Raw genomic sequence first — 27,223 nt, 5'->3', positions numbered from 1 at the left:
TATACACAAAATCCAACCCAGCCAATTACCGCCCAATCCATCTACTCTCGATCAAAGGTAAAGTGATGGAAGGGGTCATCGACAGTGCTATCAAGCAGCACCTGCTCAGCGATGACCAGTTTAGGTTTTGCCAGGGTCACTCAGCTCCTGACCTCATTACAGCCTTGGTTCAAACATGGACAAAGGAGCTCAGTTCCAGAGATGAGGTGAGAGTGACAGCCCTTGACTTCAAGGCTGCATTTGACTGAGTGTGACATCAGGAGCCCCGAGTGAAACTGGAATCAATGGGTACCAGGAGGCAAACTCTCTGCTGGTTGGAGTCATACCTGGTATATAGGAAGATGGTTGTGGAGGGTCAGTCATCTCAGCTCCAGGACATCTCTGCAGGAGTCCCTCAGGGTAGTGTCCTAGGCCCAATCATCTTAGCTGCTTCATCAATGACCTTTCCTCCATCATAAGGTCAGAAGTGGGGATGTTTGCCGATGATCTCACAATGTTCAGCACCATTCGCAACTCCTCAGATACTAAAGCAGTCCATTTTCAAATACAACAAGTTCTGGACAGTATCCAAGCTTGGGCTGACAAGTGCCACACAAATGCCAGGCAATGACCATCACCAGTAAGAGACACTCTAACCACCGCCCCTTAACATTCAATGGTGTAACCATCACTGAATCCCCCACTGTCAACATCCTTGGGGTTACCATTGACCAGAAACAACTGGACTCACCACATAGACACAGTGGCTACAAGAGCAGGTCAGATGCTAGGAATACTGCGGTAAGTTACTCACTACCTGACTCTCCAGAGCCTGTCCACCATCTACAAGGCACAAGTCAAGAGTGTGATGGAATACTCCCCACTTGCCTGGATGGGTGCAGCTCCAACTACACTCAAGAAGCTTGACACCATCCAGGATAAAGCAGCCCGCTTGATTGGCACCACATCTACAAATATTCAATCCTTCCATCACCGACGCTCAGTAGCAGCAGTGTGTACTATCTACAAGATGCACTGCAGCAATTCACCAAAGATTTTTAGACAGCACCTTCCAAACCCACGACCACTTCCATCTAGAAGGACAAGGACAGCAGATACATGGGAACACCACCACCTGCATGTTTCCCTCCAAGCCACTCACCATTCTGACTTGGAAATATATCGCTGTTCCTTTGCAGTCGCTGGGTCAAAATCCTGGAATTCCCTCCCTAACAGCATTGTGGATCAACCCACAGCACATGGACTGCAGCAATTCAAGAAGGCAGCTCGCCAGCACCTTCTCAAGGGCAACTAGGAATGGGCAATAAATGCTGTAAGAGTTTTAACAACACCAGGTTAAAGTCCAACAGGTTTATTTGGTAGCAAACACCATTAGCTTTCGGAGCGCTGCTCCTTCGTCAGATGGAGTGGAAATCTGCTCTCAAACAGGGCACAGAGACACAAAAATCAAGTTACAGAATACTGATTAGAATGCGAATCCCTACAACCAACCAGATCTTAAAGATACAGACAATGTGGGTGGAGGGAGCATTAAGCACAGGTTAAAGAGATGTGTATTGTCTACAGACAGGACAGCCTGCAAGTCCAGGAGGCAAGCTGTGGGGGTTACTGATAATGTGACATAAATCCAACATCCCGGTTTAGGTCGTCCTCGTGTGCGGAACTTGGCTATCAGTTTCTGCTCAGCGACACTGCGCTGTCGTGTGTCGTGAAGGTGGATGTCACATTATCAGTAACCCCCACAGCTTGCCTCCTGGACTTGAAGGCTGTCCTGTCTGGAGACAATACACATCTCTTTAACCTGTGCTTAATGCTCCCTCCACCCACATTATCTGTATCTTTAAGATCTGGCTGGCTGTAGGGATTCGCATTCTAATCAGTATTCTGTAACTTGATTTTTGTGTCTCTGTGCCCTGTTTGAGAGCACATTTCCACTTCATCTGACGAAGGAGCAGCGTTCGAAAGCTAATGGTGTTTGCTACCAAATAAACCTGTTGGACTTTAACCTGGTGTTGTTAAAACTCTTACTGTGTTCACCCCAGTCCAACGCCGGCATCTCCACATCAATAAATGCTGGCCAGCCAGTGACACCTATGTCCCAGAGCGAATTTTAAAAAATTGAGCAAAAGTACGAAAATAGGAGCTCATGTGATTTATGTTGGCCTCCCAACTTGTTACCTTATTGCTGTGTGGTCCAGTGGAGAGTTAGGGAATGATTTCATTGAGGAGACCTCCAATGCCACTAAAAAATCCTTTTAAAAAGTGTAGAGGCTAACTGACAATTTTGAAAATCAATAACTCGAAGTTCTGAGAGCTATTTTGTTTGAAAAATAGGAGAGAAAACTTTAAGGTCATCTAATTGAGTCTTTTTGACCATATTGATTCAGGGAAACTGTATTAAGTGAAGATTCACATATGGCAAAGGAACAGTATGTTTGGAGCAAGGAGTAAAGAATTTTTGTTCCCCAAAATGGAGGATTGCGGATGTGGTTCCTATATTCAAGAAAGGGAATAGGGATAGCCCAGGAAATTACCGACCGGTGAGTCTAACCTCAGTGGTTAGTAAGTTGATGGAGAAGATCCTGAGGGACCAGATTTATGAACATTTAGAGAAGTTTAGTATGCTCAAAAGTAGTCAGCACGGCTTTGTCAAAGGCCTTACAAGCCTGGTACAGTTCTTTGAAAATGTGACTAAACACATTGACGAAGGAAAAGCGGTAGATGTGGTTTACATAGACTTCAGCGAGGCATTCGATAAGGTCCCCCATGCAAGACTTCTCGAGAAAGTGAGGGGGCATGGGATCCTAGGGGCTGTTGCCTTGTGGATCCAGAATTGGCTTGCCTGCAGAAGGCAGAGAGTGGTTGTAGATGGGTCTTTTTCTGAATGGAGGTTGGTCACCAGTGGAGTGCCCCAGGGATCTGTTCTGGGACCCTTGCTGTTTGTCATTTTCATAAATGACCTGGATGAGCAAGTGGAGGGATGGGTTGGCAAGTTTGCCGACGACACGAAGGTTGGTGGTGTTGTGGAAAGTTTGGAGGGATGCCAGAAGCTGCAGCGTGACATAGATAGGATGCAAGACTGGGCGGAGAAGTGGCAGATGGACTTCAACCCGGATAAATGTGTACTGGTCCATTTTGGCAGGTCAAATGGGATGAAGGAGTATAATATCAAGGGTAAGACTCTTAGCGGTGTAGAGGATCAGAAGGACCTTGGGGTCCGGGTCCATAGGACTCTTAAATCGGCCTCGCAGGTAGAGGAGGTGGTTAAGAAGGCGTATGGTGTGCTGGCCTTCATCAATCGAGGGATTGAGTTCAGGAGTCCGGGGATAATGATACAGCTTTATAAGACCCTTGTCAGACCCCACCTGGAGTACTGTGCCCAGGTCTGGTCGCCTCATTACAGAATGGATGTGGAAGCCATAGAAAGGGTGCAGAGGAGATTGACAAGGATGTTGCCTGCATTGGGTGGCATGCCTTATGAGGATAGGTTGAGGGAGCTCGGTCTTTTCCCCTTGGAGAGACGAAGGATGAGAGGTGACCTAATAGAGATTTACAAGATGTTGAGAGGTACAGATCGGGTGGATTCTCAGAGACTTTTTCCCAGGGCTGAAATGGCTGCTACGAGAGGACACAGGTTTAAGGTGCTGGGGGGTAGGTACAAGGGAAACATTAGGGGGAAGTTTTTCACACAGAGGGTGGTGGGTGAGTGGAATCGGCTGCCGTCAGTGGTGGTGGAGGCAAACTCGATAGGGTCTTTTAAGAGACTTCTGGATGAGTACATGGGACTTAATAGGTTTGAGGGTTATAGGTAAGTCTATTTATAAGCCTAGGTAGGCGCAACTTGTGGGGCCGAAGGGCCTGTTTGTGCTGTAGTTTTTCTATGTTCTATGTTCTAAAAAGCAATAATATTGTGGATTAAATTGCTAGTAAAGACCATTTAGAATGAGCTTGATTAACGCATATGAGCCTTTCATCAGAGAAGGAATTGAGAGTTATGGTGAAAATATTGAATATTGGAGTTGATCTATCAAAAGCTTTCTAACTCTACTGCTTTTTCCTTTTCCTAACAATAAAAACCTTGTAATTTTAAAGTGATTGCCTTGGATAATACCACAGCAAATGTTAAGAGCATCCACTCACCCCTCCAAAAAAAAAATAACTGGAGAGCCATAACTTGAGCTAGAAAAATAATTGCAAATAATCAATTCGCTTTTTGGGTTCACCTTTGCAAGCCTTTTAGATGAAAGTCAGATTGAGTGCCAGGTTTCACACTGCAAAATTTAAACTGTTTACTTTCGCATTCCTAGCCAATTCTGCTGTTGTTGTGTTTTGATGTCCCAAATTAAAATATTTCTATCTTTTTAATAGGAAGTAGAAACAGAGCAATACTTTAACCTCTTCCTGCCGGAGTTGAAGCAACGTGGATATGATGGGTTCTTCTGTCCGAAATCTCGTGCCAAATTAATGTCTGAACAGGAAAGGAAGCATGTAGATGGATGTGCAATATTCTTCAAAACAGAGAAGTACGCGTGAACTATTGGATGTACTGCTTATGGCCCTGTCGCCTACTATGGATTTCTGTTCTGAATCTAAGTTTTATAATCCTTGTCAGCTTTATTTCAAAACTGATGTGTTTGTGACATTAATTGCACTAATCATTACTGGGGATGGTGATGATATAGTGATATTGTCATTGGACTGGTGATCCAGGGCAATGCTCTGGGGACCCGGGTTTGAATCCCACCATGGCAGATAGTGAAATTTGAATTTAATAAATATCTGGAATTAAAGGTCTCAGGATGACCATGAAACCACTGTTGTAAAGACTCATTTGGTTCACTAATTCCCTTTTTAAGGAAGAAAATTTAGCCTAAATATGACACCAGAGGCTAGCATTCAGTTCAAGGGCAATTGAACATGGGCAATAAATGCTGGCTCAGCCAGTGATGCCCACATTGCCCTGAACAAATAAAAACAAACTATAATAGCTGCCACTGTCAATGAAAGGCAACCAATTAGAGTATAAATTTATATTGCAGGTTTAAAAAAGAATTTATCCACCACACTGGTTATAAACTTCATATTAGTGTTAAGCTGATAGCTGTTGTGGTTTGGTATTTTCTAGGCAGTGAAAATTTCTTTGAATAGTTGGATTATCTCTCACTGAAGGCTTCTAGTATCATGCTTTTAGAATATTGCGTACAATTCTGGTCGCCACACTACCAGAGGATGTGGATGCTTTGGAGAGGGTACAGAAGAGGTTTACCAGGATGTTGCCTGGTCTGGAGGGGATTAGCTATAAGGAGAGGTTGGATAAAATCAGTTTATTCTCACTGGAGCGACGGAGGTTGAGGGGTGACTTGATAGAGGTTTACAAGGTTGAGTGGCATGGACAGAGTGGATAGCCAGATGCTCTTTCCTCGGGTCCAAAAGTCAAGTACTAGGGGACATAGGTTTAAGGTGCGTGGGGGAAAAGTTTAAAGGAGACATGCAAGGCAAGTTTTTTTTGCACCGGATGATGAATGCCTGGAACGCGCTGCCCGGGGAGGTGGTGGGAGCAGGTACGATAGTGGCATTTAAGAGGCAACTAGACAAATACATAAATAAGATGGGAATGGAAGGATACGAACTCCATAAGTGCACACAGTTTTAGTTTAGGCAGGCATCATGATCGACGCAGGCTTGGAGGGCCTGTTCCAGTGCTGTACTGTTCTTTGTTCTTTCCAATTTGGTGATTGTAATATGCCTTGTGACAACAGAAATGAGAAGCTCCTTCTTAGAGAGAGAATATTGAGAACACGTCATGCCAACCTGCGATTTCACACTTCTTCTGATTTCACTAGGGGGTGTTAAGTGTAACAACAGAATCAAAATTTGTAGGGCTTGGGGAAGAAGGGTTTACTAAAATTGAAATGAAAGACTGAATTTTGAAAGAAAATGGCCTGAGACAACTTTTCATTGATCCACATTTTAGTTTAAAATGTGATGTGGTGATTTCCTGAGAGAACCCTGAGATTATATTTTCAAAAAAAAACAGAACGTCATGAGATGCTTGGGAGTCTCATTTTGCTCCAGAGCCAGATTGGGACCTGGTAGAACCTGGAAGTTAGACTTGAAATTATAACTATTCTCATGTCCACTGTGCCAGTGTTAGTTGCATTTCAATTTCATTAAAATATACCTGAGTGGAAATTAGCCATAAACCATCTTTAAAAAATGGAGGCCACAGAAAAGTGCAGGCACTCTCCTTTAAGTTTAAGTATGAAAACTAGAGATTCGACTTACTTAACCATCATTCTTGTACATTAAGCACATTATATGGAGGCAGGAGTGCTGGTGAGAGATTGATCGAATTATTTATTTATTTAATTAGTCAGTTAGTGTGTGTTTTTTTTTTGGCCTTTTACTTTTGTAGTAGTATTTTTCTTAAGTTTAAAGTGAAAACCGGAAGTGGGCTGCTAAGGAGTCTGGGAAGGGTTTTTTAAGCGCGCGAAGTATAAAAGGTAGGCTGCAGTACACAGCGGGCAGCGTCGGGAGCGGTCAGTGGAGTGTGTGGGAAGCAGAGTGTGAGCTATAAGGGCTTTGGCTCACAGGGCTTGAGTGAGTGGGAAGCAGAGTGTGAGCTATAAGGCTTTGGCTCACAGGGCTTGAGTGAGTGGGAAGCAGAGTGTGAGCTATAAGGCTTTGGCTCACAGGGCTTGAGTGTGTGGGAAGCAGAGTGTGAGCTATAAGGGCTTTGGCTCACAGGGCTTCGGGGTACAGGGCGAGCAGGGGTGAGTTTAATTCATTTTTGCTGTTTCTACCTGGTACTGGCAAGGTATCTAGAGGGGATGGGTGTGCAGGCAGTGCTATGTTCCTCTTGCACTATGTTTGAGGTGAGGGACGACGACAGTGTCCCTGCTGATTACATCTGTGGGAAGTGCACCCATCTGCAGCTCCTCCAAAACCGTGTTAGGGAACTGGAGCTGGAGTTGGATGAACTTAGGATCATTAGGGACGCAGAGGTGGCCATAGACAGAAGCTTTAGGGATACAGTTACTCCGAGGAATGTAAATAGATGGATGACGGTGAGAGGAGCTGGGAGGAAGCAGTCCGTGCAGGGATCCCCGGTGGTCGTTCCCCTTGGCAACAAGTATTCCGCTTTGGATACGGTTGAGGGGGATGACATACCAGCGGTGAGCCGCAGTGAGAGGATCTCCAGCACTGTGTGTGTCCGTCTCTGTGGCTCGGGAGGGTAAGGGACAGAGCAGGAGGGCAATAGTTATTGGGGACTCGTTAGTTAGAGGGATAGATAGGAGGTTCTGTGGCAGCAAAAGAGACTCACGGATGGTATGTTGCCTACCGGATGCCAAGGTCCGTGACGTCTCAGACCGTGTTTTCCGGATTCTTAAGGGGGAGGGGAAACAGTCACAAATCGTGGTACACATTGGTACCAACGACATAGGTAAGAGAAGGGACGGGGATTTAAAACAGGAATTTCGGGAGCTGGGCTGGAAGCTGAGAGCCAAGACAAAACATGTGGTCATCTCTGGTACGTTGCCGGTGCCACGTGATAGCGAGTTGAGGAACAGGGAGAGAGTGCAGTTAAACATGTGGTTGCAGGGATGGTGTAGGAGGGAGGGTTTCAGATACGTGGATAATTGGAACACGTTCTGGGGAAGGTGGGACCTGTACAAACAGGACGGGGTGCACCTGAACCAGAGGGGCACCAATATCCTGGGAGGGAAATTTGATACGGCTCTTCAGGGGGGTTTAAACTAATTTGTCAGGGGAGTGGGAAAAGGAGTTGTAGTCCAGAAGTCAGTGTTGAGGGTGGTGAGGTATTGGGGAAGGTATCAGGGTCAAGGGTGGGTGCCGGTAGACAGGAAGGTGGGTTGAAGTGTGTCTACTTCAATGCAAGGAGCATCCGGAACAAGGTAGACGAACTTGGGGCGTGGATTGGTACTTGGGACTACGATGTTGTGGCCATTACGGAGACGTGGGTAGAACAAGGACAGGAATGGTTGATGGACGTTCCGGGGTATAGATGTTTCAGTAAGTGTAGGGAAGCTGGTAAAAGAGGTGGAGGAGTAGCATTGTTAATCAAGGATAGTTTAACGGCTGCGGAAAGGCACTTCGAGGGGGATCTGCACACTGAGGTAATATGGGCTGAGGTTAGAAATAGGAAAGGAGCAGTCACGTTGTTAGGAGTTCACTATAGGCCCCCAAATAGTAATAGAGATGTGGAGGAAGAAATTGCTAAGCAGATTATGGATATGTGTGGGGGTCACAGGGTAGTTGTCATGGGGGACTTTAACTTTCCAAATATTGATTGGAACCTTTTGTAGGGCAAATAGTTCGGATGGGGCAGTTTTTGTGCAGTGTGTGCAGGAGGGTTTCCTGACACAACATGTGGATAGGCCGACAAGAGGTGAGGCCACATTGGATTTGGTACTGGGAAATGAACCGGACCAAGTGTTAGATTTGGTTGTGGGAGAGCACTTTGGAGATAGTGACCACAATTCGGTGTCTTTTGTTATTGCAATGGAGAGGGATAGGGCTGTACGGCAGGGCAAGGTTTACAATTGGGGGAGAGGTAATTATGATGCGATTAGGCAAGAATTAGGGGGCATATGTTGGGAACAGAAACTGTCAGGGAAAGGCACTAATGAAAAGTGGAACTTTTTCAAGGAACAAATACTGGGTGTCCTTGATAGGTATGTCCCTGTCAGGCAGGGAGGAAATGGCCGAGTGAGGGAACCATGGTTCACGAAAGAGGTGGAATGTCTTGTGAAAAGGAAGAGGGAAGCTTATGTAGGGATGAGGAAACAAGGTTCAGATGGCTCGATTGAGGGTTACAAGTTAGCAAGGAATGAGCTGAAAAAGGGGTTTAGGAGAGCTAGGAGGGGACATGGGAAGTCCTTGGCGGGTCGGATCAAGGAAAACCCCAAGGCTTTTTACTCTTATGTGAGGAATAAAAGAATGACCAGGGTGAGGTTGGGGCCGGTCAAGGACAGTAGTGGGAACTTGTGTATGGAGGCAGTAGAGATAGGCGAGGTGATGAATGAATACTTTTTTTCAGTGTTATGAGGTCTTGTGAGGAAAGGTTGAGGGAGCTAGGACTGTTCTCTCTGGAGCGGAGCAGGCTGAGGGGAGACTTAATAGAGGTTTATAAAATGATGAAGGAGATAGATAGAGTGAACGTTCAAAGACTATTTCCTCGGGTGGATGGAGCTATTACAAGGGGACATAACTATAGGGTTCGTGGTGGGAGATATAGGAAGGATATCAGAGGTAGGTTCTTTACGCAGAGAGTGGTTGGGGTGTGGAATGGACTGCCTGCAGTGATAGTTGAGTCAGACACTTTAGGAACATTTAAGCGGTTATTGGATAGGCACATGGAGCACACCAGGATGATAGGGAGTGGGATAGCTTGATCTTGGTTTCAGATAAAGCTTGGCACAACATCGTGGGCCGAAGGGCCTGTTCTGTGCTGTACTGTTCTATGTTCTATATATTCAGGAACCTGCCCTCAGATAAATTTCAGTTTTAATGTAACATGTCACAACGTATTCAAGAAAGAAAGTACAGTGCAGGTCTTCGACGATGAAGGTTTAATTGTTCAAAACATTGCAATAAATGGTAAAATTGCCTTGATTCCTACTGTACCTAAAAATCAGATTGTACTTGAAGAGCCTTTTAAGCAAGTGCATGTGCAAGAAATTGAAGCTCTTAAATTTATTATGGTCAAAAATGTCTTGATCACTCCACTTCAATACAATGGTTCAAAAGTCGCAGATATTTTGATATATTGTGTATGTGTAGGTAACTAGAGTTCTATGCTCTTTAAGCCAGGGTGACACAGTGATTAGCACTGCTGCCTCACAGTGCCAGGGTGACGTACTGTGTGAAGTTTGCATGTTCTCCCCATGTCTGTGTGGGCTTCCTCTGGGTGCTTTGGTTTCTTCCCACAGTCCAAAGATATGCAGGTTCAGTGGATTGGCCATGCTAAACTGCTCCTTCATGTCCCAAGATGTGTAGGTTAGATGGATTAACCATGGCAAATGTGTGGGGTTTTAGGGATAGGGCAGGGGAAGATGGCTTGGGTAAGATACTGTCACAGTCGGTGCTATTCATGGAATCTTAGAATAGCACAAGATTGTCTCTGGGTGCCTTGTGAAAGAAATTTCAGGCTTGAATTTGCACATTTGTGTTAGTGAAAAGAAATTACTTTTACAGACATTTACATTGTAAATTCACCTTCCACTAGTTAAATGCAGCGTATTGAGCTGTCAAGTTGCTGTTATGCTTACAGTTGACTTACTACTGTCTGGATCTATAATCTTTGTACAAGTTACATTTTGATTGTTTATGATGTGTTGTTTTATCCAGGGTGGGTTTTGCTACAAGTCAAAGACGAAGGTATTCTCATAACACGAGGGAAATGGTACATGTAGGCAAAAGGGGACCAGGATCTTAACAGGGAGAATCAAAATGTCCTGGAATATCCTGATATTGAAGACTGTGGGTGGGATTTTCAGGTTGTATCCACCCTAAAACTGGAAATTTCCGCCTGAGGTCAATGGAACTTTAAATAGTCCATACAATTTTCTGCCCTGCAATTGATTATTCCTGTGGTGGAAAATTACCTTTAAATTCTTTTAAAATCATCAACTATGAGCCCAAGCTTTAAGTATTTCTTACAATATATCTAATCTTGATATCTTTCATGTTAAGTCGTACAAGATAGGAATGCAATTATTTTTCATGCCCATAGGCGTCCTCTTTTTTGCCATTTATTTGAGTAGACATTAATATTAATCCTTGACATGAAGATATGTGTGGTGATGGAAGAGGTGCATGAATGGTTCTGAATCTGTTGCACTATTTTATGCTCTCTTTTCTTCTGTATTTGATTTAGAACCAGGGAAAAATTATGGTACAGAGAGAGGCCATTCAGCCCAACCTGTCAGTGCTGGCCAAACAGGTGGAAAAAATAAACCAGCAGCTCATTTTAATCCCACTATCCAATACCTGGTCTGTAGCCCTGCAGGTTACAGCACTTCAGATCTAGCTATCTTTTTAAATGAGTTGAGCATTTCAGCCTCAACCACCAACTTAGGCTGTGAATTCCAGATCCCCACCACCTTCTGGATGATAAAGGTTTTCCTCATGTCCTCTTCAATCTTTCTATCAATCATCTTAAATCTATGCCCCCTGGTAAGTGACCCATTAGCTAAGGGACACCAGTCATTCTGTCTACACTATCAAGGCCCCTCATAATTTAGTACATCTCAATTAGGTCACCCCACAAAATTCCAGTGTTTTATCCAGTTCCATCATTACATCCTGCTCTTGTAATCAATACCTCGCCCAATTTTTTAAAAAAGCAGTCCATATGCTTTCTTGACCACCTTGTCCACGTGTCCTGCCACATTTAAGGACCTGTGGACACTCCCAAGTCTATCGCTTCCTCAACCCCTCTCAGTATGTTCCCATTTATTGATTATTCCCTTGCTTTGTTTGCCTCCACACCCTCACCACCACCAAATGCATTACTTCACATTTTTCCAGATTGAATCCCATTTGCCACCTCTGCCTGTTCAATCAAACCATTGATATCATTCTGGAGTCAACAGCTTTCCTCATCACTATCATGGTCACTTTGTCATCTGCAAATGTCCCACTCGTGCATCCCACATTTAAGTCTAAATCATAAACTTGCAGGAGATATGCATTAAACACACTGTAGGTTACCCCTATTCTGGGTGTTCTTGTGGGTTTTTCTGGAGAGGAAAGAAATGGATTGCAATACCTATTGATAAATTAAATGCAAATACTTTTCACTCATATTTTAGGTGTAGTAATTATATTCTGCCACTTGAGGGAACCATAAATATTTACATAGTTTACTCCAACTGAATAGTTGCAGTACAACATTCCTACATGTATGTACATGTTCTGATTTATTTTTCCCCTAATTCCTGTTGATGTTCAGTCTTAGTTTCTGAGTACACTTACGCAGTTTTAATCTGGTTCGATATGAGGTTGTTCACAATAGTTCATTGTTATGTAGTTTTTTTTCCCTCTCTAAATCTCAAGAACTTGGAGACTGACTTATTGTCATTTATCTATGTGCTGTACATAATACATAGGGTTGTGTTTGTCCAAATGCAGACTGTAAAGGAGGTGATCCTGGAACTGAGCTAATTAGTGATACATTTGTTTGTTTTTAAAATGTGTTCTGTTTAATCTCCATAATAGCACCTGTCCAAGTTCACTACCACCCGACTGCTATGAGTTGCAGTGAAGGCTGCAGTAGTCTCCTTTATTGCAACTGTCATTGTACTTCATTCTGCAATAGAAATACAATCAGGCAGACAAGAATAACTTCTGTCTTGTTTAGTACATTTCTATTTAAAAAGATGAGACGGGATAGATTTTTAAGAAATTCCCTGGATGTGGGTGACACTGAGGTTAAATTTATTGCTCATCCTAGTTGCCCTGAGAAGGTGGTGATGGACAACATTTTTAGACTGCTGTCATCCCTTTTGCAACTGTACCTCCACAATATTGAGAGGTAGGGAATTCCAATATTTTGTCCAACAGTGATTTAAGGGTAGCAAAAGTGACAGTACTTTAGTAAATTGCAAAAGTTTTGTGGCATCAAAAGTTGTCAAATTTGTTAAACCAGCTTTGATAAATTTGCTACGACATATATAACTCTTCCTATGTTCATTTAAAGAGGTATCCCCTTCCATTAATTCCAATTTGCCATTCCTTTTCTCCTTTCATTTTATTTCTCACTTATCTTCCTCAAATTCCCTTCTGTTAACTTGGCATGTATTTATTTGCTCTACACTTGTTTAAACATTTTAATGATATTTCTCTCCCTCTTTCCCCTCAGGTTTGCATTGGTGCAGAAACATACAGTGGAATTCAACCAATTGGCAATGGCCAATTCGGATGGCTCTGAAGCCATGTTAAATCGAGTTATGACAAAGGATAATATTGGGGTAGCGGTGCTCTTAGAGGTCCACCAGGATCTTTTTGGAGGTACATGTTTTACATTTTTCAAACTGCAAGTGAAAATAAATGAATTGACATAGTTGGGTGAAGCAAGTGCATGCGAGGTTTTGGCTCACGGATTGGATGCTTCCTTTTGGAGAATAATTTAAAATGTCTGATTGGAATCTGTTTGCTTTCTTACTGATGAGCTTAATTTTTATAATCAACTTATTTTTGCCTTCCAAGTCACTTGAGAGCTTTTATTGTACCTCTGCATGATGCATATAGAAGTCAAGCTATGTACTTGCATTTCTTCTTTCTAATTTCCTCCAGTCCATTCACCAGTTTGTAAACAAAAGGATGGAAAGTTGGCCCCTCAATGCCAATTTTCAGAAAACTGACAGTGTGGCCCATAGTGACAGATTGTCCAAGATTATTGTGTAATTTGCATTGGCGGGGGACACTAGGAGTGGGGTACATGGCCATGGATGTTTTACACACTTTATAACGTGGGATGTCCTATATTTATACCCACCAGGACAAATTGGCAGTGCCCTCTGTTAAGCACCTAACTTAAAAGGCAGCTCCGATTGTGCCACAAATCACTTCACTGTTGTGTTGGAATTTAAGTGCGAAGCAGATCTGCACCCCTGGGTCAGACTGAAATTTGTTATGAGCTTTATTTTGTATTTTAATTGTGCAAGAATGAAGGCAGATATATTATCATAAAGTGAGTGTAACTGATTTGTAAAAGAAATTGAGATCTATAATGCATAATACTTGCAGGTTTTTAAACATTGTTTAATCTACTCGGTGTCTAAGGAAATGAATTTGAAGAACTTTAAGATCTGTTTGCATAATTTCTGATCAATTTCTCAATCATTTTCTTTGGTCATGTTTTTTGCTGAAGTCACCTTTTGATGTTCAAGTCATTCTGAAAGGTTCAGTCTTTCTCTTCCTCCACACCCCCCTGCCACATCCAGCAGATATGTCGCAGTAGTTCTCCCATAGGTGTCCCACTGAGGCTGGTCCTCAGCCCCTTACTATACTCCTTATACACCTATGACTGTGTGGCCAAATTCCCCTCCAACTCGATTTTCAAGTTTGCTGATGACTTCACCACAGTAGGCCAGATCTTGAACAATGACGCGACAGAGTACAGGAATGAATTAGAGGAACTGGTGCGACAACAATAATCTCTCCCTCATATCATCAAAACAAAGGAAGTGTAATGGAGGACATGCTCCTGTCTACATCAACAGGGACGAAGTAGAAATGGTTGAGAGCTTCAAGTTTTTAGGTGTCCACATCACCAACAACCTGTCCTCATCCCTCCATGCAGGCACTATAGTTAAGAAAGCCTACCAATGCCTCTACGTTCTCAGGAGGCTAAGAAAATTTGGCATTTCTGCTCTGACTCTCACCAACTTTTGCAGATGCACCATATAAAGCATTCTTTCTGGTTGTATCACAACTTAGTATGGCTCCTGCTCTGTCCAAGACCGCAATAAATGCAATAGGTCGTGAACGAAGCCCAATCCATCACTCAAACCAGCCTCCCATCCATTGACACTGTTTAGAATTCCCACTGCCTCGGAAAAGCAGCCAACATAATCAAGGACGCCACACACCCTGGACATGCTCTCTTCCACCGGGAAAAAGATAGAAAAGTCTGAGGACCCGTACCAACCAACTCAAAGAACTTCTTCCCTGCTGCCATCAGATTTTTGAAAAGACCTACTTGTATTATGTTGATCTTTCTCTACACAGTAAGAAGTTTAACAACACCAGGTTAAAGTCCAACAGGTTTATTTGGTAGCAAAAGCCACACTTGGTGTGGCTTTTGCTACCAAATAAACCTGTTGGACTTTAACCTGGTGTTGTTAAACTTCTTACTGTGTTTACCCCAGTCCAACGCCGGCATCTCCACATCGATCTTTCTCTACACCATAGCTATAACTGTAACACTAGTACCACTTTCTCCTCTCCTGCTCTGTATGGTATGCTTTATCTTGCACAAGAAACAATACTTTTCACCGTACACTAATACATGCGACAATGAATCAAATCAAACATTTGTTCCCTAATCAACACCTGAGAGGATCAGGCCATTTATTTTACTTTGTGCAATTTGACATTATTCCTACAGTGACTGCAGTTCAAAATTACTTGACAAAGTGCTTTAATGCCCTAAGGTTATTAAGTGTTGCAAAAATGTAGTTTGCTTATCTTTTCAGTTGCTACATAGATTAAAAGTGACACTCCTTTCAGGTGTGAAGCCACTTCATGGAACAGAAAAGCAGCTAATTCTTGTGGCAAATGCACATATGCACTGGGACCCTGAATACTCTGATGTGAAGCTCATCCAAACCGTGATGATTATTTCTGAACTCAAAACTATTCTGGAGAAGTCAGCAGCTTCTCTTAGGCCAAGTTGCCCTTCTGCAGACCCTAACTGCATCCCATTGGTGCTGTGTGCAGATCTCAATTCACTGCCAGATTCAGGTAAGACCATCAAAGATAACTTACAATGACTAGTATCTGTACTATGCTTGCTGACTTGTAAAACAAACCCTGTACATAGGATTTTGAGTAAGGCCCACTGTTTGTTCCACACAGTTGAAATCGGTGCCCTTAGCAAGTCCAATCCAATTTAGTTTAAGTGCGCTTCCCCTCATTGACAATGTGCCTTTTCGGAAAAAGATAATCAAAATAGAATTAAAGGTTAATGTATTCAATTTATACAATGTAATTAGCTGCAACATTATTTTAATAAGTGCTTTATGAAGTTAATGTTAAATTGCTGTGTATCTAAGACATAACACAGCACAGGAGCTGTTGTAATACAAGCTGCAAACCAAATTTACCAGTATGTCCAACCTATCAACTGTACTGACTCCATTTGTTGTGTAGGTGTTGTGGAATACTTGAGCACTGGAGGTGTTGCACAGAATCACAAAGACTTCAAGGAGCTGAGGTATAATGAGTGTTTGATGAACTTCAGCTGTAATGGGAAGAATGGAACTTCTGATGGCAGAATTACTCATGATTTCCAGCTAAAGAGCGCTTATGAAAGCAACTTGATGCCTTACACAAATTACACTTTTGACTTCAAGGTAAGTGGTAGGTTGCACTGTGGCTTGGGCTTGTCGAATATTTGCAGATGATGCTGATCTTTTTCACAGTTAATAGCTGCAAGGATGATTAACTGCTGTATTTTGATATTTTTAGTAGGGCTTGTGATGGTGGAGAACAGTGATAGGCAACCTAGGTTAGTGGATGAGCTACATGAGTGGCCCTCCATCTCAGTGGGCCGCAAGATTGAAACCAGACTTGTTGTCTAACCATGACCCCATGAATAAGATTGAATACATACCAAATATTTCATAAGTTATAGAAAATGTTTTAAAATTCATATTAATAGAACTATCACCAATTTCAAATGGTAAAAAGAAAATAAATAGTCGTGCTTCGGAAGCAGAGGGAACAGACGGCCCTCAGTCAATGTTACGTGCAATCAGCATGCACCTCACCTCCGCTTGCTTTGTGTGTATATCACTTCAGTCAAACCAGTGGGGGTGGGAAAAGAACTACGTGGACAAATCAGAAGAACATGGCAATCCTGCATGTCGGCAATGATCAAAAATGTGTCATGGCCACACTCAGAATCCAGATGGGCCACATGTGACCCACCACTGGTTTTGAATGAAATTCTACATTCTGTAATAAAAACAAGATAAAATTAGACTCAAAATAATATTTTTGAACAGTTGTCTTCTAGCTTGTTAATGGAACGATTCGTGCAAAAATGTACCTGTGTTTCAGGTCTCTGAGATTTCCTGTGTATTAAAAACAATTGTGGTCTGGCGCATTGCTTTAATTATCTTGCATGGCTTTAATATTCTCATTTTATTGAGACCTATATTAGAATCAACATTTTAGTTCATTATATAATCCAGTTTTATCCCACTCTTGCTACCTCCTCCTCCTGCATGTGCTACTGCGGAGTTGAGGGGTAGGCGGATGGCCTGCTCAGCAATTTTGCCAATATCATTCTATAGCTAGCATATGCAACCCATCATGATGTATCGCCCCTTTCTATAATAACCTTGCACACATCCATTACCAATTACAGTCCTATCATTGGGCCCTTTTTTTTTCCACCATCAGCATTTTGCTATGCAGCTATGTCATATAATAGTGTCCTCCTGCTTCATAAAGCATTCTCCAGAGCCTTCACTGTACCTTGCCACGTGAGACAAATTGCAAATTTTTTTTGTCATTTATAGACTGTAATTGTTTTGGGTGACGACCTAAACTGAATAGCTCTGACATGAGCAGCATTCTGATCTGCCTATGGATCACCACTATATCTTCCCCTCCAAATTCTACACTAACTTTTTTTTTGAGTTTCCTGCTCTCCAGCTCGTTCCAAGCTACAGTGAACACAATCTTATCTTTCTCCTTTGCAATGGGAGTATTAACCTCCAGCATATTTCCAATACAGGAAACATAGGAATTGGGACCAGAAGTAGGCAAATTCAGTCTTTCTAGTCTGCTCCGTGATTCAGTCAGATCATGACTGATCTCTCCCTGGTCTCAAATCCACCTTCCAACCCCATTCCCCATTTCCCTTTTTGTTTATTAGAAATATATCCATCTCCTCCTCAAAACGATTCCACCATGCTGTGCGGCAGCGAGTTACACAAATTCACCACCCTCTGCGAGAAGTAGTTCCTCATTTGTTTTAAATCTCCCGTCTCTCAACCTATACCCGTGACCTCTTGTTCTAGATTGTCCCGTAAGAGGAAACATTTGCTCTACGTTTACTCTATCAGTTTCTTTTAGAATTTTATATACCTCGATCTGATCCCCTCTCATTCTTCTGAACTCCAGCGACTATAAACCCAAACTGTTTAATGTCTCCTCGTTACTTCAACCTTTTCAGCCCCAGAATCAATCTGGTGAACTGCCTCCAATGCCACCACATCCTTCCTCAAATAAGACCAAAACTGGACACAATACTCCAGATGTGGTCTCAGCAACACCCGATACCATTGCAACAATTTTCTCTACTTTTATACTCCAGTCCTTTTGCAATAAATGTCAACACTCCATTGGCCTTTTTTTTAATGACATGTATATCTGTGTACTGACTTCCTGTGATTCATGAACAAAGACACCCAGATCCCTCTGGCTGGATGCATTTTGAATCTACTTTCCATTTAGATAATTTGCCTTTCTATTTTTTCTGTCAAAATGGATAACTTCACATTTATCCACATTAAACTCAATCTGCCTGATTTTGGCCCATTCTCCTCATCTATCTAAATCCATCTGTAAAATCTTTATATCCTCTTCACTGACTGCTTTCTCAACTATTTTAGTATCATCCGCAAATTTTGCTATGTTACACTCTGTCCCTGCTTGCAGATCATTTATATAGATTGTAAGCAGTTGACGTCTGAGGACTGACCCCTGCGGCGCCCCGTTAGTTACATTTCAGCAGCCAAAGAAGGACCCATTTATCCCGACTCTCTGCTTTCTGTCAGCCAGCCAATCCTCAATCAAATCAAGTACGCTACCCCCAATCCCCTGTGACCTCCTCTTCTAAATCAGTCTTTTATGCAGCACCTTGTCAAACACCTTCTGGAAGTCTAGATATACCACATCCACAAGTTCCCCCTATCCACCTTGCTGGTTATGTCCTCAAAGAACTCGAGCACATTTGTCAAGCATGATTTAGCTTTCATTAAACCTTGTTAACAAAGGTGGTTTGAGCACTTTTTATTTCAGATTTTCAAAGTGTCTTTATTGTTTTCACACCATGAATTGACCCAATATCTTCTTTTGGTATGGTGCTTTATAGCTTTGGTGCCTACACTACTGCTTTCTGTCAGCTAGGTGACCCTTCATATCTCTAACCAATGACCTTTCATTTAATGAGAAGAGGTTGGGCTTGTACTCCCTTGAGTTAGGATTGTTTGCCCTTATGGGAGAGTCAAGGACCAGAGGGCACAATCTGAGTAAAGGATCACCCATTTAAGACTGAGATGAGGATGAATTTCTTCTCGGAGGGTAATGAATCTGTGGAATTGTTTACCGCAGAGGGCCATAGAGGCTGGATGTTCATGACTGAGATATACAGATTTTTAATCAGTAAGGAAATCGAGGGTTATGAAGATAAGGTGGGTGAGTTGAGGATTATCATAGCTAATCAGTCATGATGTGGATGTGGTTCCTATTTTCAAGAAGGGGAATAGGGATAGCCCAGGAAATTACCGACCGGTGAGTCTAACCTCAGCGGTTGGTAAGCTGACGGAGAAGATCCTGAGGGACAAGATTTATGAGCATTTAGAGATGTTTAGTATGCTCAAGAATACTCAGCATGGCTTTGTCAAAGGCAGATCGTGCCTTACGAGCCTGGTGGAGTTCTTCGCAAATGTGACTAAACACATTGACAAAGGGAAAGCGGTAAATGTGGTTTATATGGATTTTAGCAAGGCGTTCGATGAGGTCCCCCATGCAAGGCTTCTAGAAAAAGTGAGAGGGCATGGGATCCAAGGGGCTGCTGCCCTGTGGATCCAGAACTGGCTTGCCCAAAGGAGGCAGAGTGTGTATAGATGGGTCTTTTTCTAATTGGAGGTCGGTCACCAGTGGTGTGCCCCGGGGATCTGTTCTGGGACCCTTGCTGTTTGTCATTTTCATAAATGACCTGGATGAGGAAGCAGAGGGATGGGTTGGTAAGTTTGCCGATGACACAAAGGTTGGTGGGGTTGTGGATAGTCTGGAGGGATGTCAGAAGTTACAGAGGGACATAGATAGGATGCAAGACTAGGCGGAGAAGTGGCAGATGGACTTCAACCCTGATAAATGCGTAGTGGTCCATTTTGGCAGGTCGAATGGGATGAAGGAGTACAATATAAAGGGAAAGACTCTTAGTACTGTAGAGGATCAGAAGGACCTTTGGGTCCGGGTCCATAGGACTCTAAAATCGGTCCCGCAGGTGGAGGAGGTGGTTAAGAAGGCGTGCTGGCCTTTATCAATCGAGGGATTGAGTTTAGGAGTCCGGGGATAATGATGCAGCTATATAAGACCCTCGTCAGACCCCACTTGGAGTACTGTGCTCAGTTCTGGTTGCCTCATTACAGGAAGGATGTGGAAAAGATTGAAAGGGTGCAGAGGCGATTTACAAGGATGTTGCCTGGATTGAGTGGCATGCCTTGTGAGGATAGGCTGAGGGAGCTCGGTCTTTTCTCCTTGGAGAGAAGACCTAATAGAGGTATATAAGGTGTTGAGAGGCATAGATCGGGTGGACTCTCAGAGGCTTTTTCCCAGGGTGGAAATGGCTGCTACGAGAGGACACAGGTTTCAGGTGCTGGGGGGTAGGTACAGGGGAAATGTTAGGGGGAAGTTTTTCTCACACAGGGGTGGTGGGCGAGTGGAATCGGCTGCCATCAGTGGTGGTGGAGGCAAACTCAATAGGGTCTTTTAAGAGACTCCTGGATGGGTACATGGGACTTAATAGGATGGAGGGTTATAGGTAGGCCTAAAAGGTAGGGATATGTTCGGCACAACTTGTGGGGCCGAAGGGCCTGTTTTGTGCTGTAGTTTTCTATGTTTCTATGATCTTATTGAATAGCGAGGCAGACTTGATGGGCCGAATGGCCTACTTTTCCTATGTCTTATGGCCTCTCCAATGAAACCTTTTCTATTAATACTGCTAGTGGCACTTTCTCATTGTCTTTAAATTGAGACTCTTGGAATTACTGCACAAAAGGAGCCCTTTGGCACAGTGTGTTTGTGTATTTCCTAACACTGTCTCTCTCAAAGTCGTCTTTTTCCAGGATCGTTAAATTGTTACCCTATGTCTTGGATCTCCTTTCTCATGCAGACAACATTTTTGCAACCCAGGCTGGATACCATTTAAGTACTACCACCTGTTTCACTTAATCTTCTTTTCAACTTTGATTTGTACTATTGGCTTGATGCATCTCAGCAGGTAATTAACATTATCTGCAGCTTTGCTGTTACATTTTTTTGCTGGTGATGAGTCTCCTTTCTGAGCTGCTTTTCACCCTTTTTAAATTTTTATTGAAGGTTTTTCTGATTTTTTTTTTTACAAACAACACAAAACCTCAAGGGTTGGTACAGTACAGCAAAATCATTTTCCACATATACGGAAAGAGACGAGAGCATCAATGTAGTTGGTGTGTATTGTCCATTATTTATTACAAAGAGCGCCTCCAAAGATGCAGACAATGAAAGGATGTTTCAGAGATTGGGGGAAAGCAGGATAATAAGGTAAACCTTGAGCACATGGCTGAACGATTCATGCCCTCGCTTACAGGATACTAGAGGCAGAGTCACGTAACTTGCATTCCAGAATTTTCCAAGTAGCTACTAGAAAGACGGAGGATGAGGGGTGACCTAATAGAGGTGTATAAAATTATGAAAGGCATAGATAGGGTGAACGGTGGGAAGCTTTTTCCCAGATCGGTGGTGACGTTCACGAGGGGTCATAGGTTCAAGGTGAGGGGGGGGGGGGGAGGTTTAACACGGATATCAGAAGGACGTATTTTACACAGAGGGTGGTGGGGGCCTGCCGGGCAAGGTGGTGGAGGCGGACACACTGGGAACGTTTAAGACTTATCTAGATAGCCACATGAACAGAGTGGGAATGGAGGGATACAAAAGAATGGTCTAGTTTGGACCAGGGAGCGGCGTGGGCTTGGAGGGCCGAAGGGCCTGTTCCTGTGCTGTATTGTTCTTTGTCATTGCATACTCGACCAAGGAAAACATAGGATATTGACACGGATATAGAAAAGGCTGATCAGCCAAATATTCGCACACTGCGCTTAGCGACGCACCAAAGTATACTTCCCCCATCTCCAGCTATGTCAGGGGCACCATTGATACAAAACAGTGTCTTCTCCCAGAATATGTGCTCTGTCTGCACTTTTTACAGGATCCATCAGAGAATTTTTGAATCCAAAATAACAAAAATACAGAAACAAACTCTGTGACACCAATAGTTGCAAGGGGGTTTTACTCTAGCTATGAAGACTCGTTGGGCCATATGTGCAACCCCCACACCAAACCACCCACATACCTCCTCACAGTGGCACTACCCATATTGACCATGACACGAGTAAAGGATACAAGGTAAGAAACACCACCATTATAAATGCAGGGATTTTAACAAAAATGGATAAATATTCTCAGTCCGAGTGTCATGCAATCTACCCAGTGCACTCCCAACAAACTCGAGCTCTGTAAGGATATTAAACAACAAAGATTTAATTTTAAAACAGGACCAGAAGCAGTGCAGGTGATCCCCGGGCCACTTTGCACCCCTGGCATAACAGAGACATAGTATCATAGAAACATAGAAACCCTACAGTGCAGAAGGAGGCTATTCGGCCCATCGAGTCTGCACCGACCACAATCCCACCCAGGCCCTACCCCCACATATTTTTACCCGCTAATTCCTCTAACCTACGCATCCCAGGACTCTAAGGGGCAATTTTTAACCTGGCCAATCAACCTAACCCGCACATCTTTGGACTGTGGGAGGAAACCGGAGCACCCGGAGTAAACCCACGCAGACACGAGGAGAATGTGCAAACTCCACACAGACAGTGACCCGAGCCGGGAATCGAACCCGGGACCCTGGAGCTGTGAAGCTGTGATAGTAGGGTCAAATCTGTATCTAAAGTTTTGAGTAATTAAAGAAACACGCTGAGAGATGAATTCTATTATAAACAAATGGACAATCCTGGTTTTCGAAGGATAACAGGTGAAATTTGCGTGTCAACATGATAAATAACACACTTTCTCCAAATTAATGTCACCTATTGAGTTTCAAGAGGCCAAAGCCTTTGTAGGATTATCGAACAGCCTTAAGGATCCTTCAGATGTTGCCCTCAGGGTAGCAGGATGAAGCAGGACAAATTGCATTCAGAAAGCTTTCAAACACTTTCCAGCTTCATCAAAATCTTTCGCAACCAAAGCTATGAAAAGGTTAGATTGCTGGCAGGGATCAGGGCTCAAGTGGATACGATCTGCCCCTTCAAAATTAGCTTTCATGTTGCGATTAAGAAAACGTGATAGCCAATTCTCAGAAGATTTAGTGAGGTGCTCCTCGGCTCCTGGAAAGCCGGTTATATGGACACTTCGGCCCTGGCTGTCCAGATGATCAGGACATCTGACATACCATGTAACTTTTTTTCAAGGATTGAAAAGGGAGCTGCATTCTTGACAATAAGGATTCTTTCCTCCACTTCCTCAAGCTTCTTAGTTCTGAAATTCTTAGCACTGAAATTCTGTGCCAGAAAGCTAAATCTGTTGTCTATAACTGTAATCAGGTTGGCGGTCATTATCTACAATGCTTTTGCCAGATCAAGAGCCTGCTCACTGACCAAATCGGCATATTGAGGACCTGGCTGCACCCTGGCTGCCTCCAACTCCTCCTTTCCATTTGAGGATATTCATGACTTACTGGCTACTTTGCCCCAAAACCTAACCAGCAATCTTCCCAGGACATAATAGCGAGCTTTCACTCCAAGATCAGGTGTTAACGGGCTGTGCATCAGGATAAATGAAAGGATTAAAAGATGAGTGGCACCATAGATCACAGAAACACAGCCGTTCCTGTGACCCCCTTTCTTTGACCAGGGACTGTTTGCATCTTGGCCAAAGGTAATGGCCAGGTCTGCAAGAAGATTGTCTCTTGCGTTTCGAGGGAGTGATTGACCGTCGTCCTCTCTCTCTGCAATTTCCTGTGTTTTGTTTATCCCTGCAGCAGCATGACAGAGTGATCAGTACCTCGATGTGAAAAGCGTCGTGGGTGAAAATCCGTGCCTCACCATTATAGGTGAAACATATCAGAATTGCAGTGCAAATTCCAGTTTCCATTCTGAAATGTCTTCACACTGACATGAAGAAAATACTGCTGTTATAATGGTTGTGATGGCACAGCCTTCTGTTACTTGCGTTATGAGTAGGATCCTAATCGTGACCTGACCACCAAAGCTTTTTAGCCTGAGATAGTTTTTCTTACTGAGTCTGTATATAATCTTTGCTGAAGTTACATAATTTGGTGCTTTGTTACATTCTGTCATGTGGCTGGCCCTGCGGTTTTATTTGAGATTGTCTTGGCATCAAGCCAGCTCTATGGGGTAGCTCTTTAGTTTTTAAAAAGTAACTTCTTTAGGAAGCATTGATACTGTAGCAATTCTAAAGAAAATAAATGTATTGACCACAAAAAGAGAACTACACAGTCAAATCACTCGCTTTTCAATTTTCATCTTTGTGCTTTTTATAGTTTTTTTTGGGCTGTACAAGACTTAAGGGGGAATGAATAACAGTGGATTCAAATTGGTTGGAGGGGAGAAAATTGAGTTTTTCCAGAATGATTGTGGAAATGAGTAATATTGGCTCACGGTGCACATCTGGAGCCACTTCTGTTCACTGTATGTATCAATAATTTGGCGGCAACTTCTGTTGGCATACTGCCAAAATAGGTTAAAGTTGCAAAAGAATATTGATGTTTAACTGGGAGGGAGCTGACTTCCATGAGGCAAGAATGGAGTTGGGTTGGTTAGACTGGAATGAAAGGTTGGCAGGAAAATCTTTAGCTGAACAATGGGCTACTTTTAAAACAGTCAAGGCATGTTCCCTTAAAAGGGAAATCTAAGGCAAGCAAATCCAGAGCTCCCTGGATTGAAAAAAATAGAAATGAAAATCGGGAATAAAAACTGCTCATGTCGGGTAGAAAATACAGTTTGAGAACCAAGAGAAAAATAACATTCAGCAGAAAGGTGAAAAAGCACATTAGTGAAGTGAGGAGGAATTGACAGAAGACTGGCAGCCAACGTAAAGGGGAATCTCCAAGTCTTCTATGTAAAACGGTGGTAAAAGATGAGTAGGGCCGACCTAAAAGGGGATTTGCACAAGGAGGCAGGGGACAAGACTGAGGTATTAAATGAATGCTTAGTATCTGTCTTTACCCAGGAGGTTGATGCTTCCCAGGGCATGGAGACACTTCAGGAAGTTCATAGAATCCCTACAGTGCAGAAGGAGGCCATTCAGTCCATCGAGTCTGCACTGACCACAATCATCCCAGGCCCTATTCCCATAACATCACATTTACTCTGCTAATCCCTGAACACTAGGGTAAATTTAGCATGGTGAATCAACCTAACCTGCACATCTTTGGACTGTGGGAGGAAATAGGAGCATCCGGAGGAAATCCATGCAGACACGGGGAGAAAGTGCAAACGCCACACACAGTGACCCAAGGCGAGAATTGAACTCGGGTCCCTGGTGCTGTGAGGCATCATGCCGCCCATAAAGTTCTGCCAATAGAAGGGCTCAAAATTGATGAGACTGTCACTGAAAGTTGACAAAGCACTGGGACCTGATGAGATGTATCCAGGCATATTGAAGGAAATGAGAATGGAAATTGTGGAAGCACTGGACATAATCTTTCAGTCTTCTCTAAAATTCTGGGAGGTGCCAGAGAATTGCAGATATTACGCCCTTGTTCAAAAAAAGGTTGTAAGAATAGCCCCAGTAATTATACCCAATCAGTTTAACATCAGTAGCAGCAATCTTGTGGAAACAATTATTCAGGATAAATTAGTAGTCACACGGAAAAATGTAGACGAAAGGGGAAATCATGTTTAACTAGCTGGAGCTTTTGAGGAGGTGAAGGGGTCGATGAGGGTAATGCTGTTGTGGTGGACTTAGACTTTCAGAAGGTATTGGATACAGTGCCAGATAACAGTTTCAGCGCATGAAATAAAAGGGACAGTGGGATTGTGGATACAACAATGTTTGAATAATAGGATGCAGAGAGTAATGGTCAATGGATATTTTTCGGGCTGGAGGAAGGATTGTAATAGTGTTCCCGAGGGGTTGGGATTGTAACCCTTGCCTTTCCTGATCTAGATCTTAGTCTACAGGGGAACAGTTTCAAAGTTTGCAGATGACACAAAACTTGAAAGTGTTGTTAGTGTGAAGAGGATGGTGTAGAACTTCAAAAGGACGTAGACAAGTTGGTGGAATGGGCAGATAAATGGCAGATGAAGTTCAATGCCAAGAACTGTGAGGTGATGCATTTGGTAGGAAGAGCATGGAAATGTGTTAAAATTCTAAAAGGGTTGCAGGAGCAGAGGGACCTGGGTGTATATGTACATAGATCATTGAAGATGGCAGAACAGGTGGAGAGAGCATTTAATAAAGCTTATGGTATTCTGGGCTTTATTAATAGGAGAATAGATGACTGGAGCAAAGAGATGATGCTGACCTTGTACAAGACGCTACTCAGATGGAGTATTGTGTAGTTTTAGGCGCAACACTGGGAAGGATGTGACCACATTGGAAGCCTGCAGAAGCAGCTCATAAGATATAGGAGCAGAATTAGGCCATTCGGCCCATCGAGTCCGCTCTGCCATTCGATCATGGCTGATATGCTCTCCATCCCCATTTTCCTGCCTTCCCCCATAACCTTTCAACCCATTACCAATTAAAAATCTGTCTAACTCCTCTTTTAAATTTACTCAGTGTCCCAGCATCCACTGCACTTTGGGGTAGCGAATTCCACAGATTCATAACCCTTTTGGAGAAGTAGTTTATCCTCACCTCTGTTTTAAATTTGCGACCCCTTATCCTAAGACTGACCTCTCAACCAAGAATGCCCCACCAGTGGAAGCATCTACTCCACGTCTACTTTATCTGTACCATTTATCGTCTTGAATACCTCCATTTGAGCTCCCCTCATTCTTCTAAATTCCAGAGAGTATAGGCCTAAACTGTTCAATCTCTCTTCGTACGACAAACCCCTCATCTCTGGAATCAATCTTGCGAACCTGCTCTGAACTGCCTCCAATGCCACTACATCTTTCCTCAAATACGGGGACCAAAACTGTGCACAATACCCCAGGTGCGGCCTCACCAATGCCTTGTATAGTTGCAACAAATACTTCCTTACATTTATATTCTATTCCTTTAGCTATAAATGCCAACATTCCATTTGCTTTCTTTATTATCTGCTGTACCTGCATGCTAGTTTTCTGTGACTCATGATTGTGGACATCCAGATCCCTCTGCACCAGAGCACTCTGAAGTCTCTTCTCATTTCGATAATAAGTCGCCTTCCCATTTTTGCGACCAAACTGCATGACCTCACACTTATCCACGTTAAACTCCATCTGCCACATTTTGGCCCACT

General features: G+C 43.2%; 1 protein-coding gene across 1 annotated transcript in view; it reads left to right on the top strand.

Annotated features, from left to right (window-relative positions):
- The window catches only part of cnot6l (CCR4-NOT transcription complex, subunit 6-like), a 110,202-nt gene that overhangs the window by 68,223 nt on the left and 14,756 nt on the right, over nucleotides 1–27,223 (top strand). The window contains exons 8-11 of the mRNA XM_078213829.1: nucleotides 4,369–4,523; nucleotides 12,887–13,035; nucleotides 15,259–15,492; nucleotides 15,901–16,103. Coding sequence (XP_078069955.1) covers nucleotides 4,369–4,523; nucleotides 12,887–13,035; nucleotides 15,259–15,492; nucleotides 15,901–16,103 — 741 coding nt within the window. The remainder of the gene's footprint in view (nucleotides 1–4,368; nucleotides 4,524–12,886; nucleotides 13,036–15,258; nucleotides 15,493–15,900; nucleotides 16,104–27,223) is intronic.

The sequence above is a fragment of the Mustelus asterias genome, chromosome 1, assembly GCF_964213995.1.
Source record: "Mustelus asterias chromosome 1, sMusAst1.hap1.1, whole genome shotgun sequence".
Classification (NCBI taxonomy): domain Eukaryota; kingdom Metazoa; phylum Chordata; class Chondrichthyes; order Carcharhiniformes; family Triakidae; genus Mustelus; species Mustelus asterias.
This window is presented reverse-complemented; position numbering and strand designations above follow the sequence as displayed.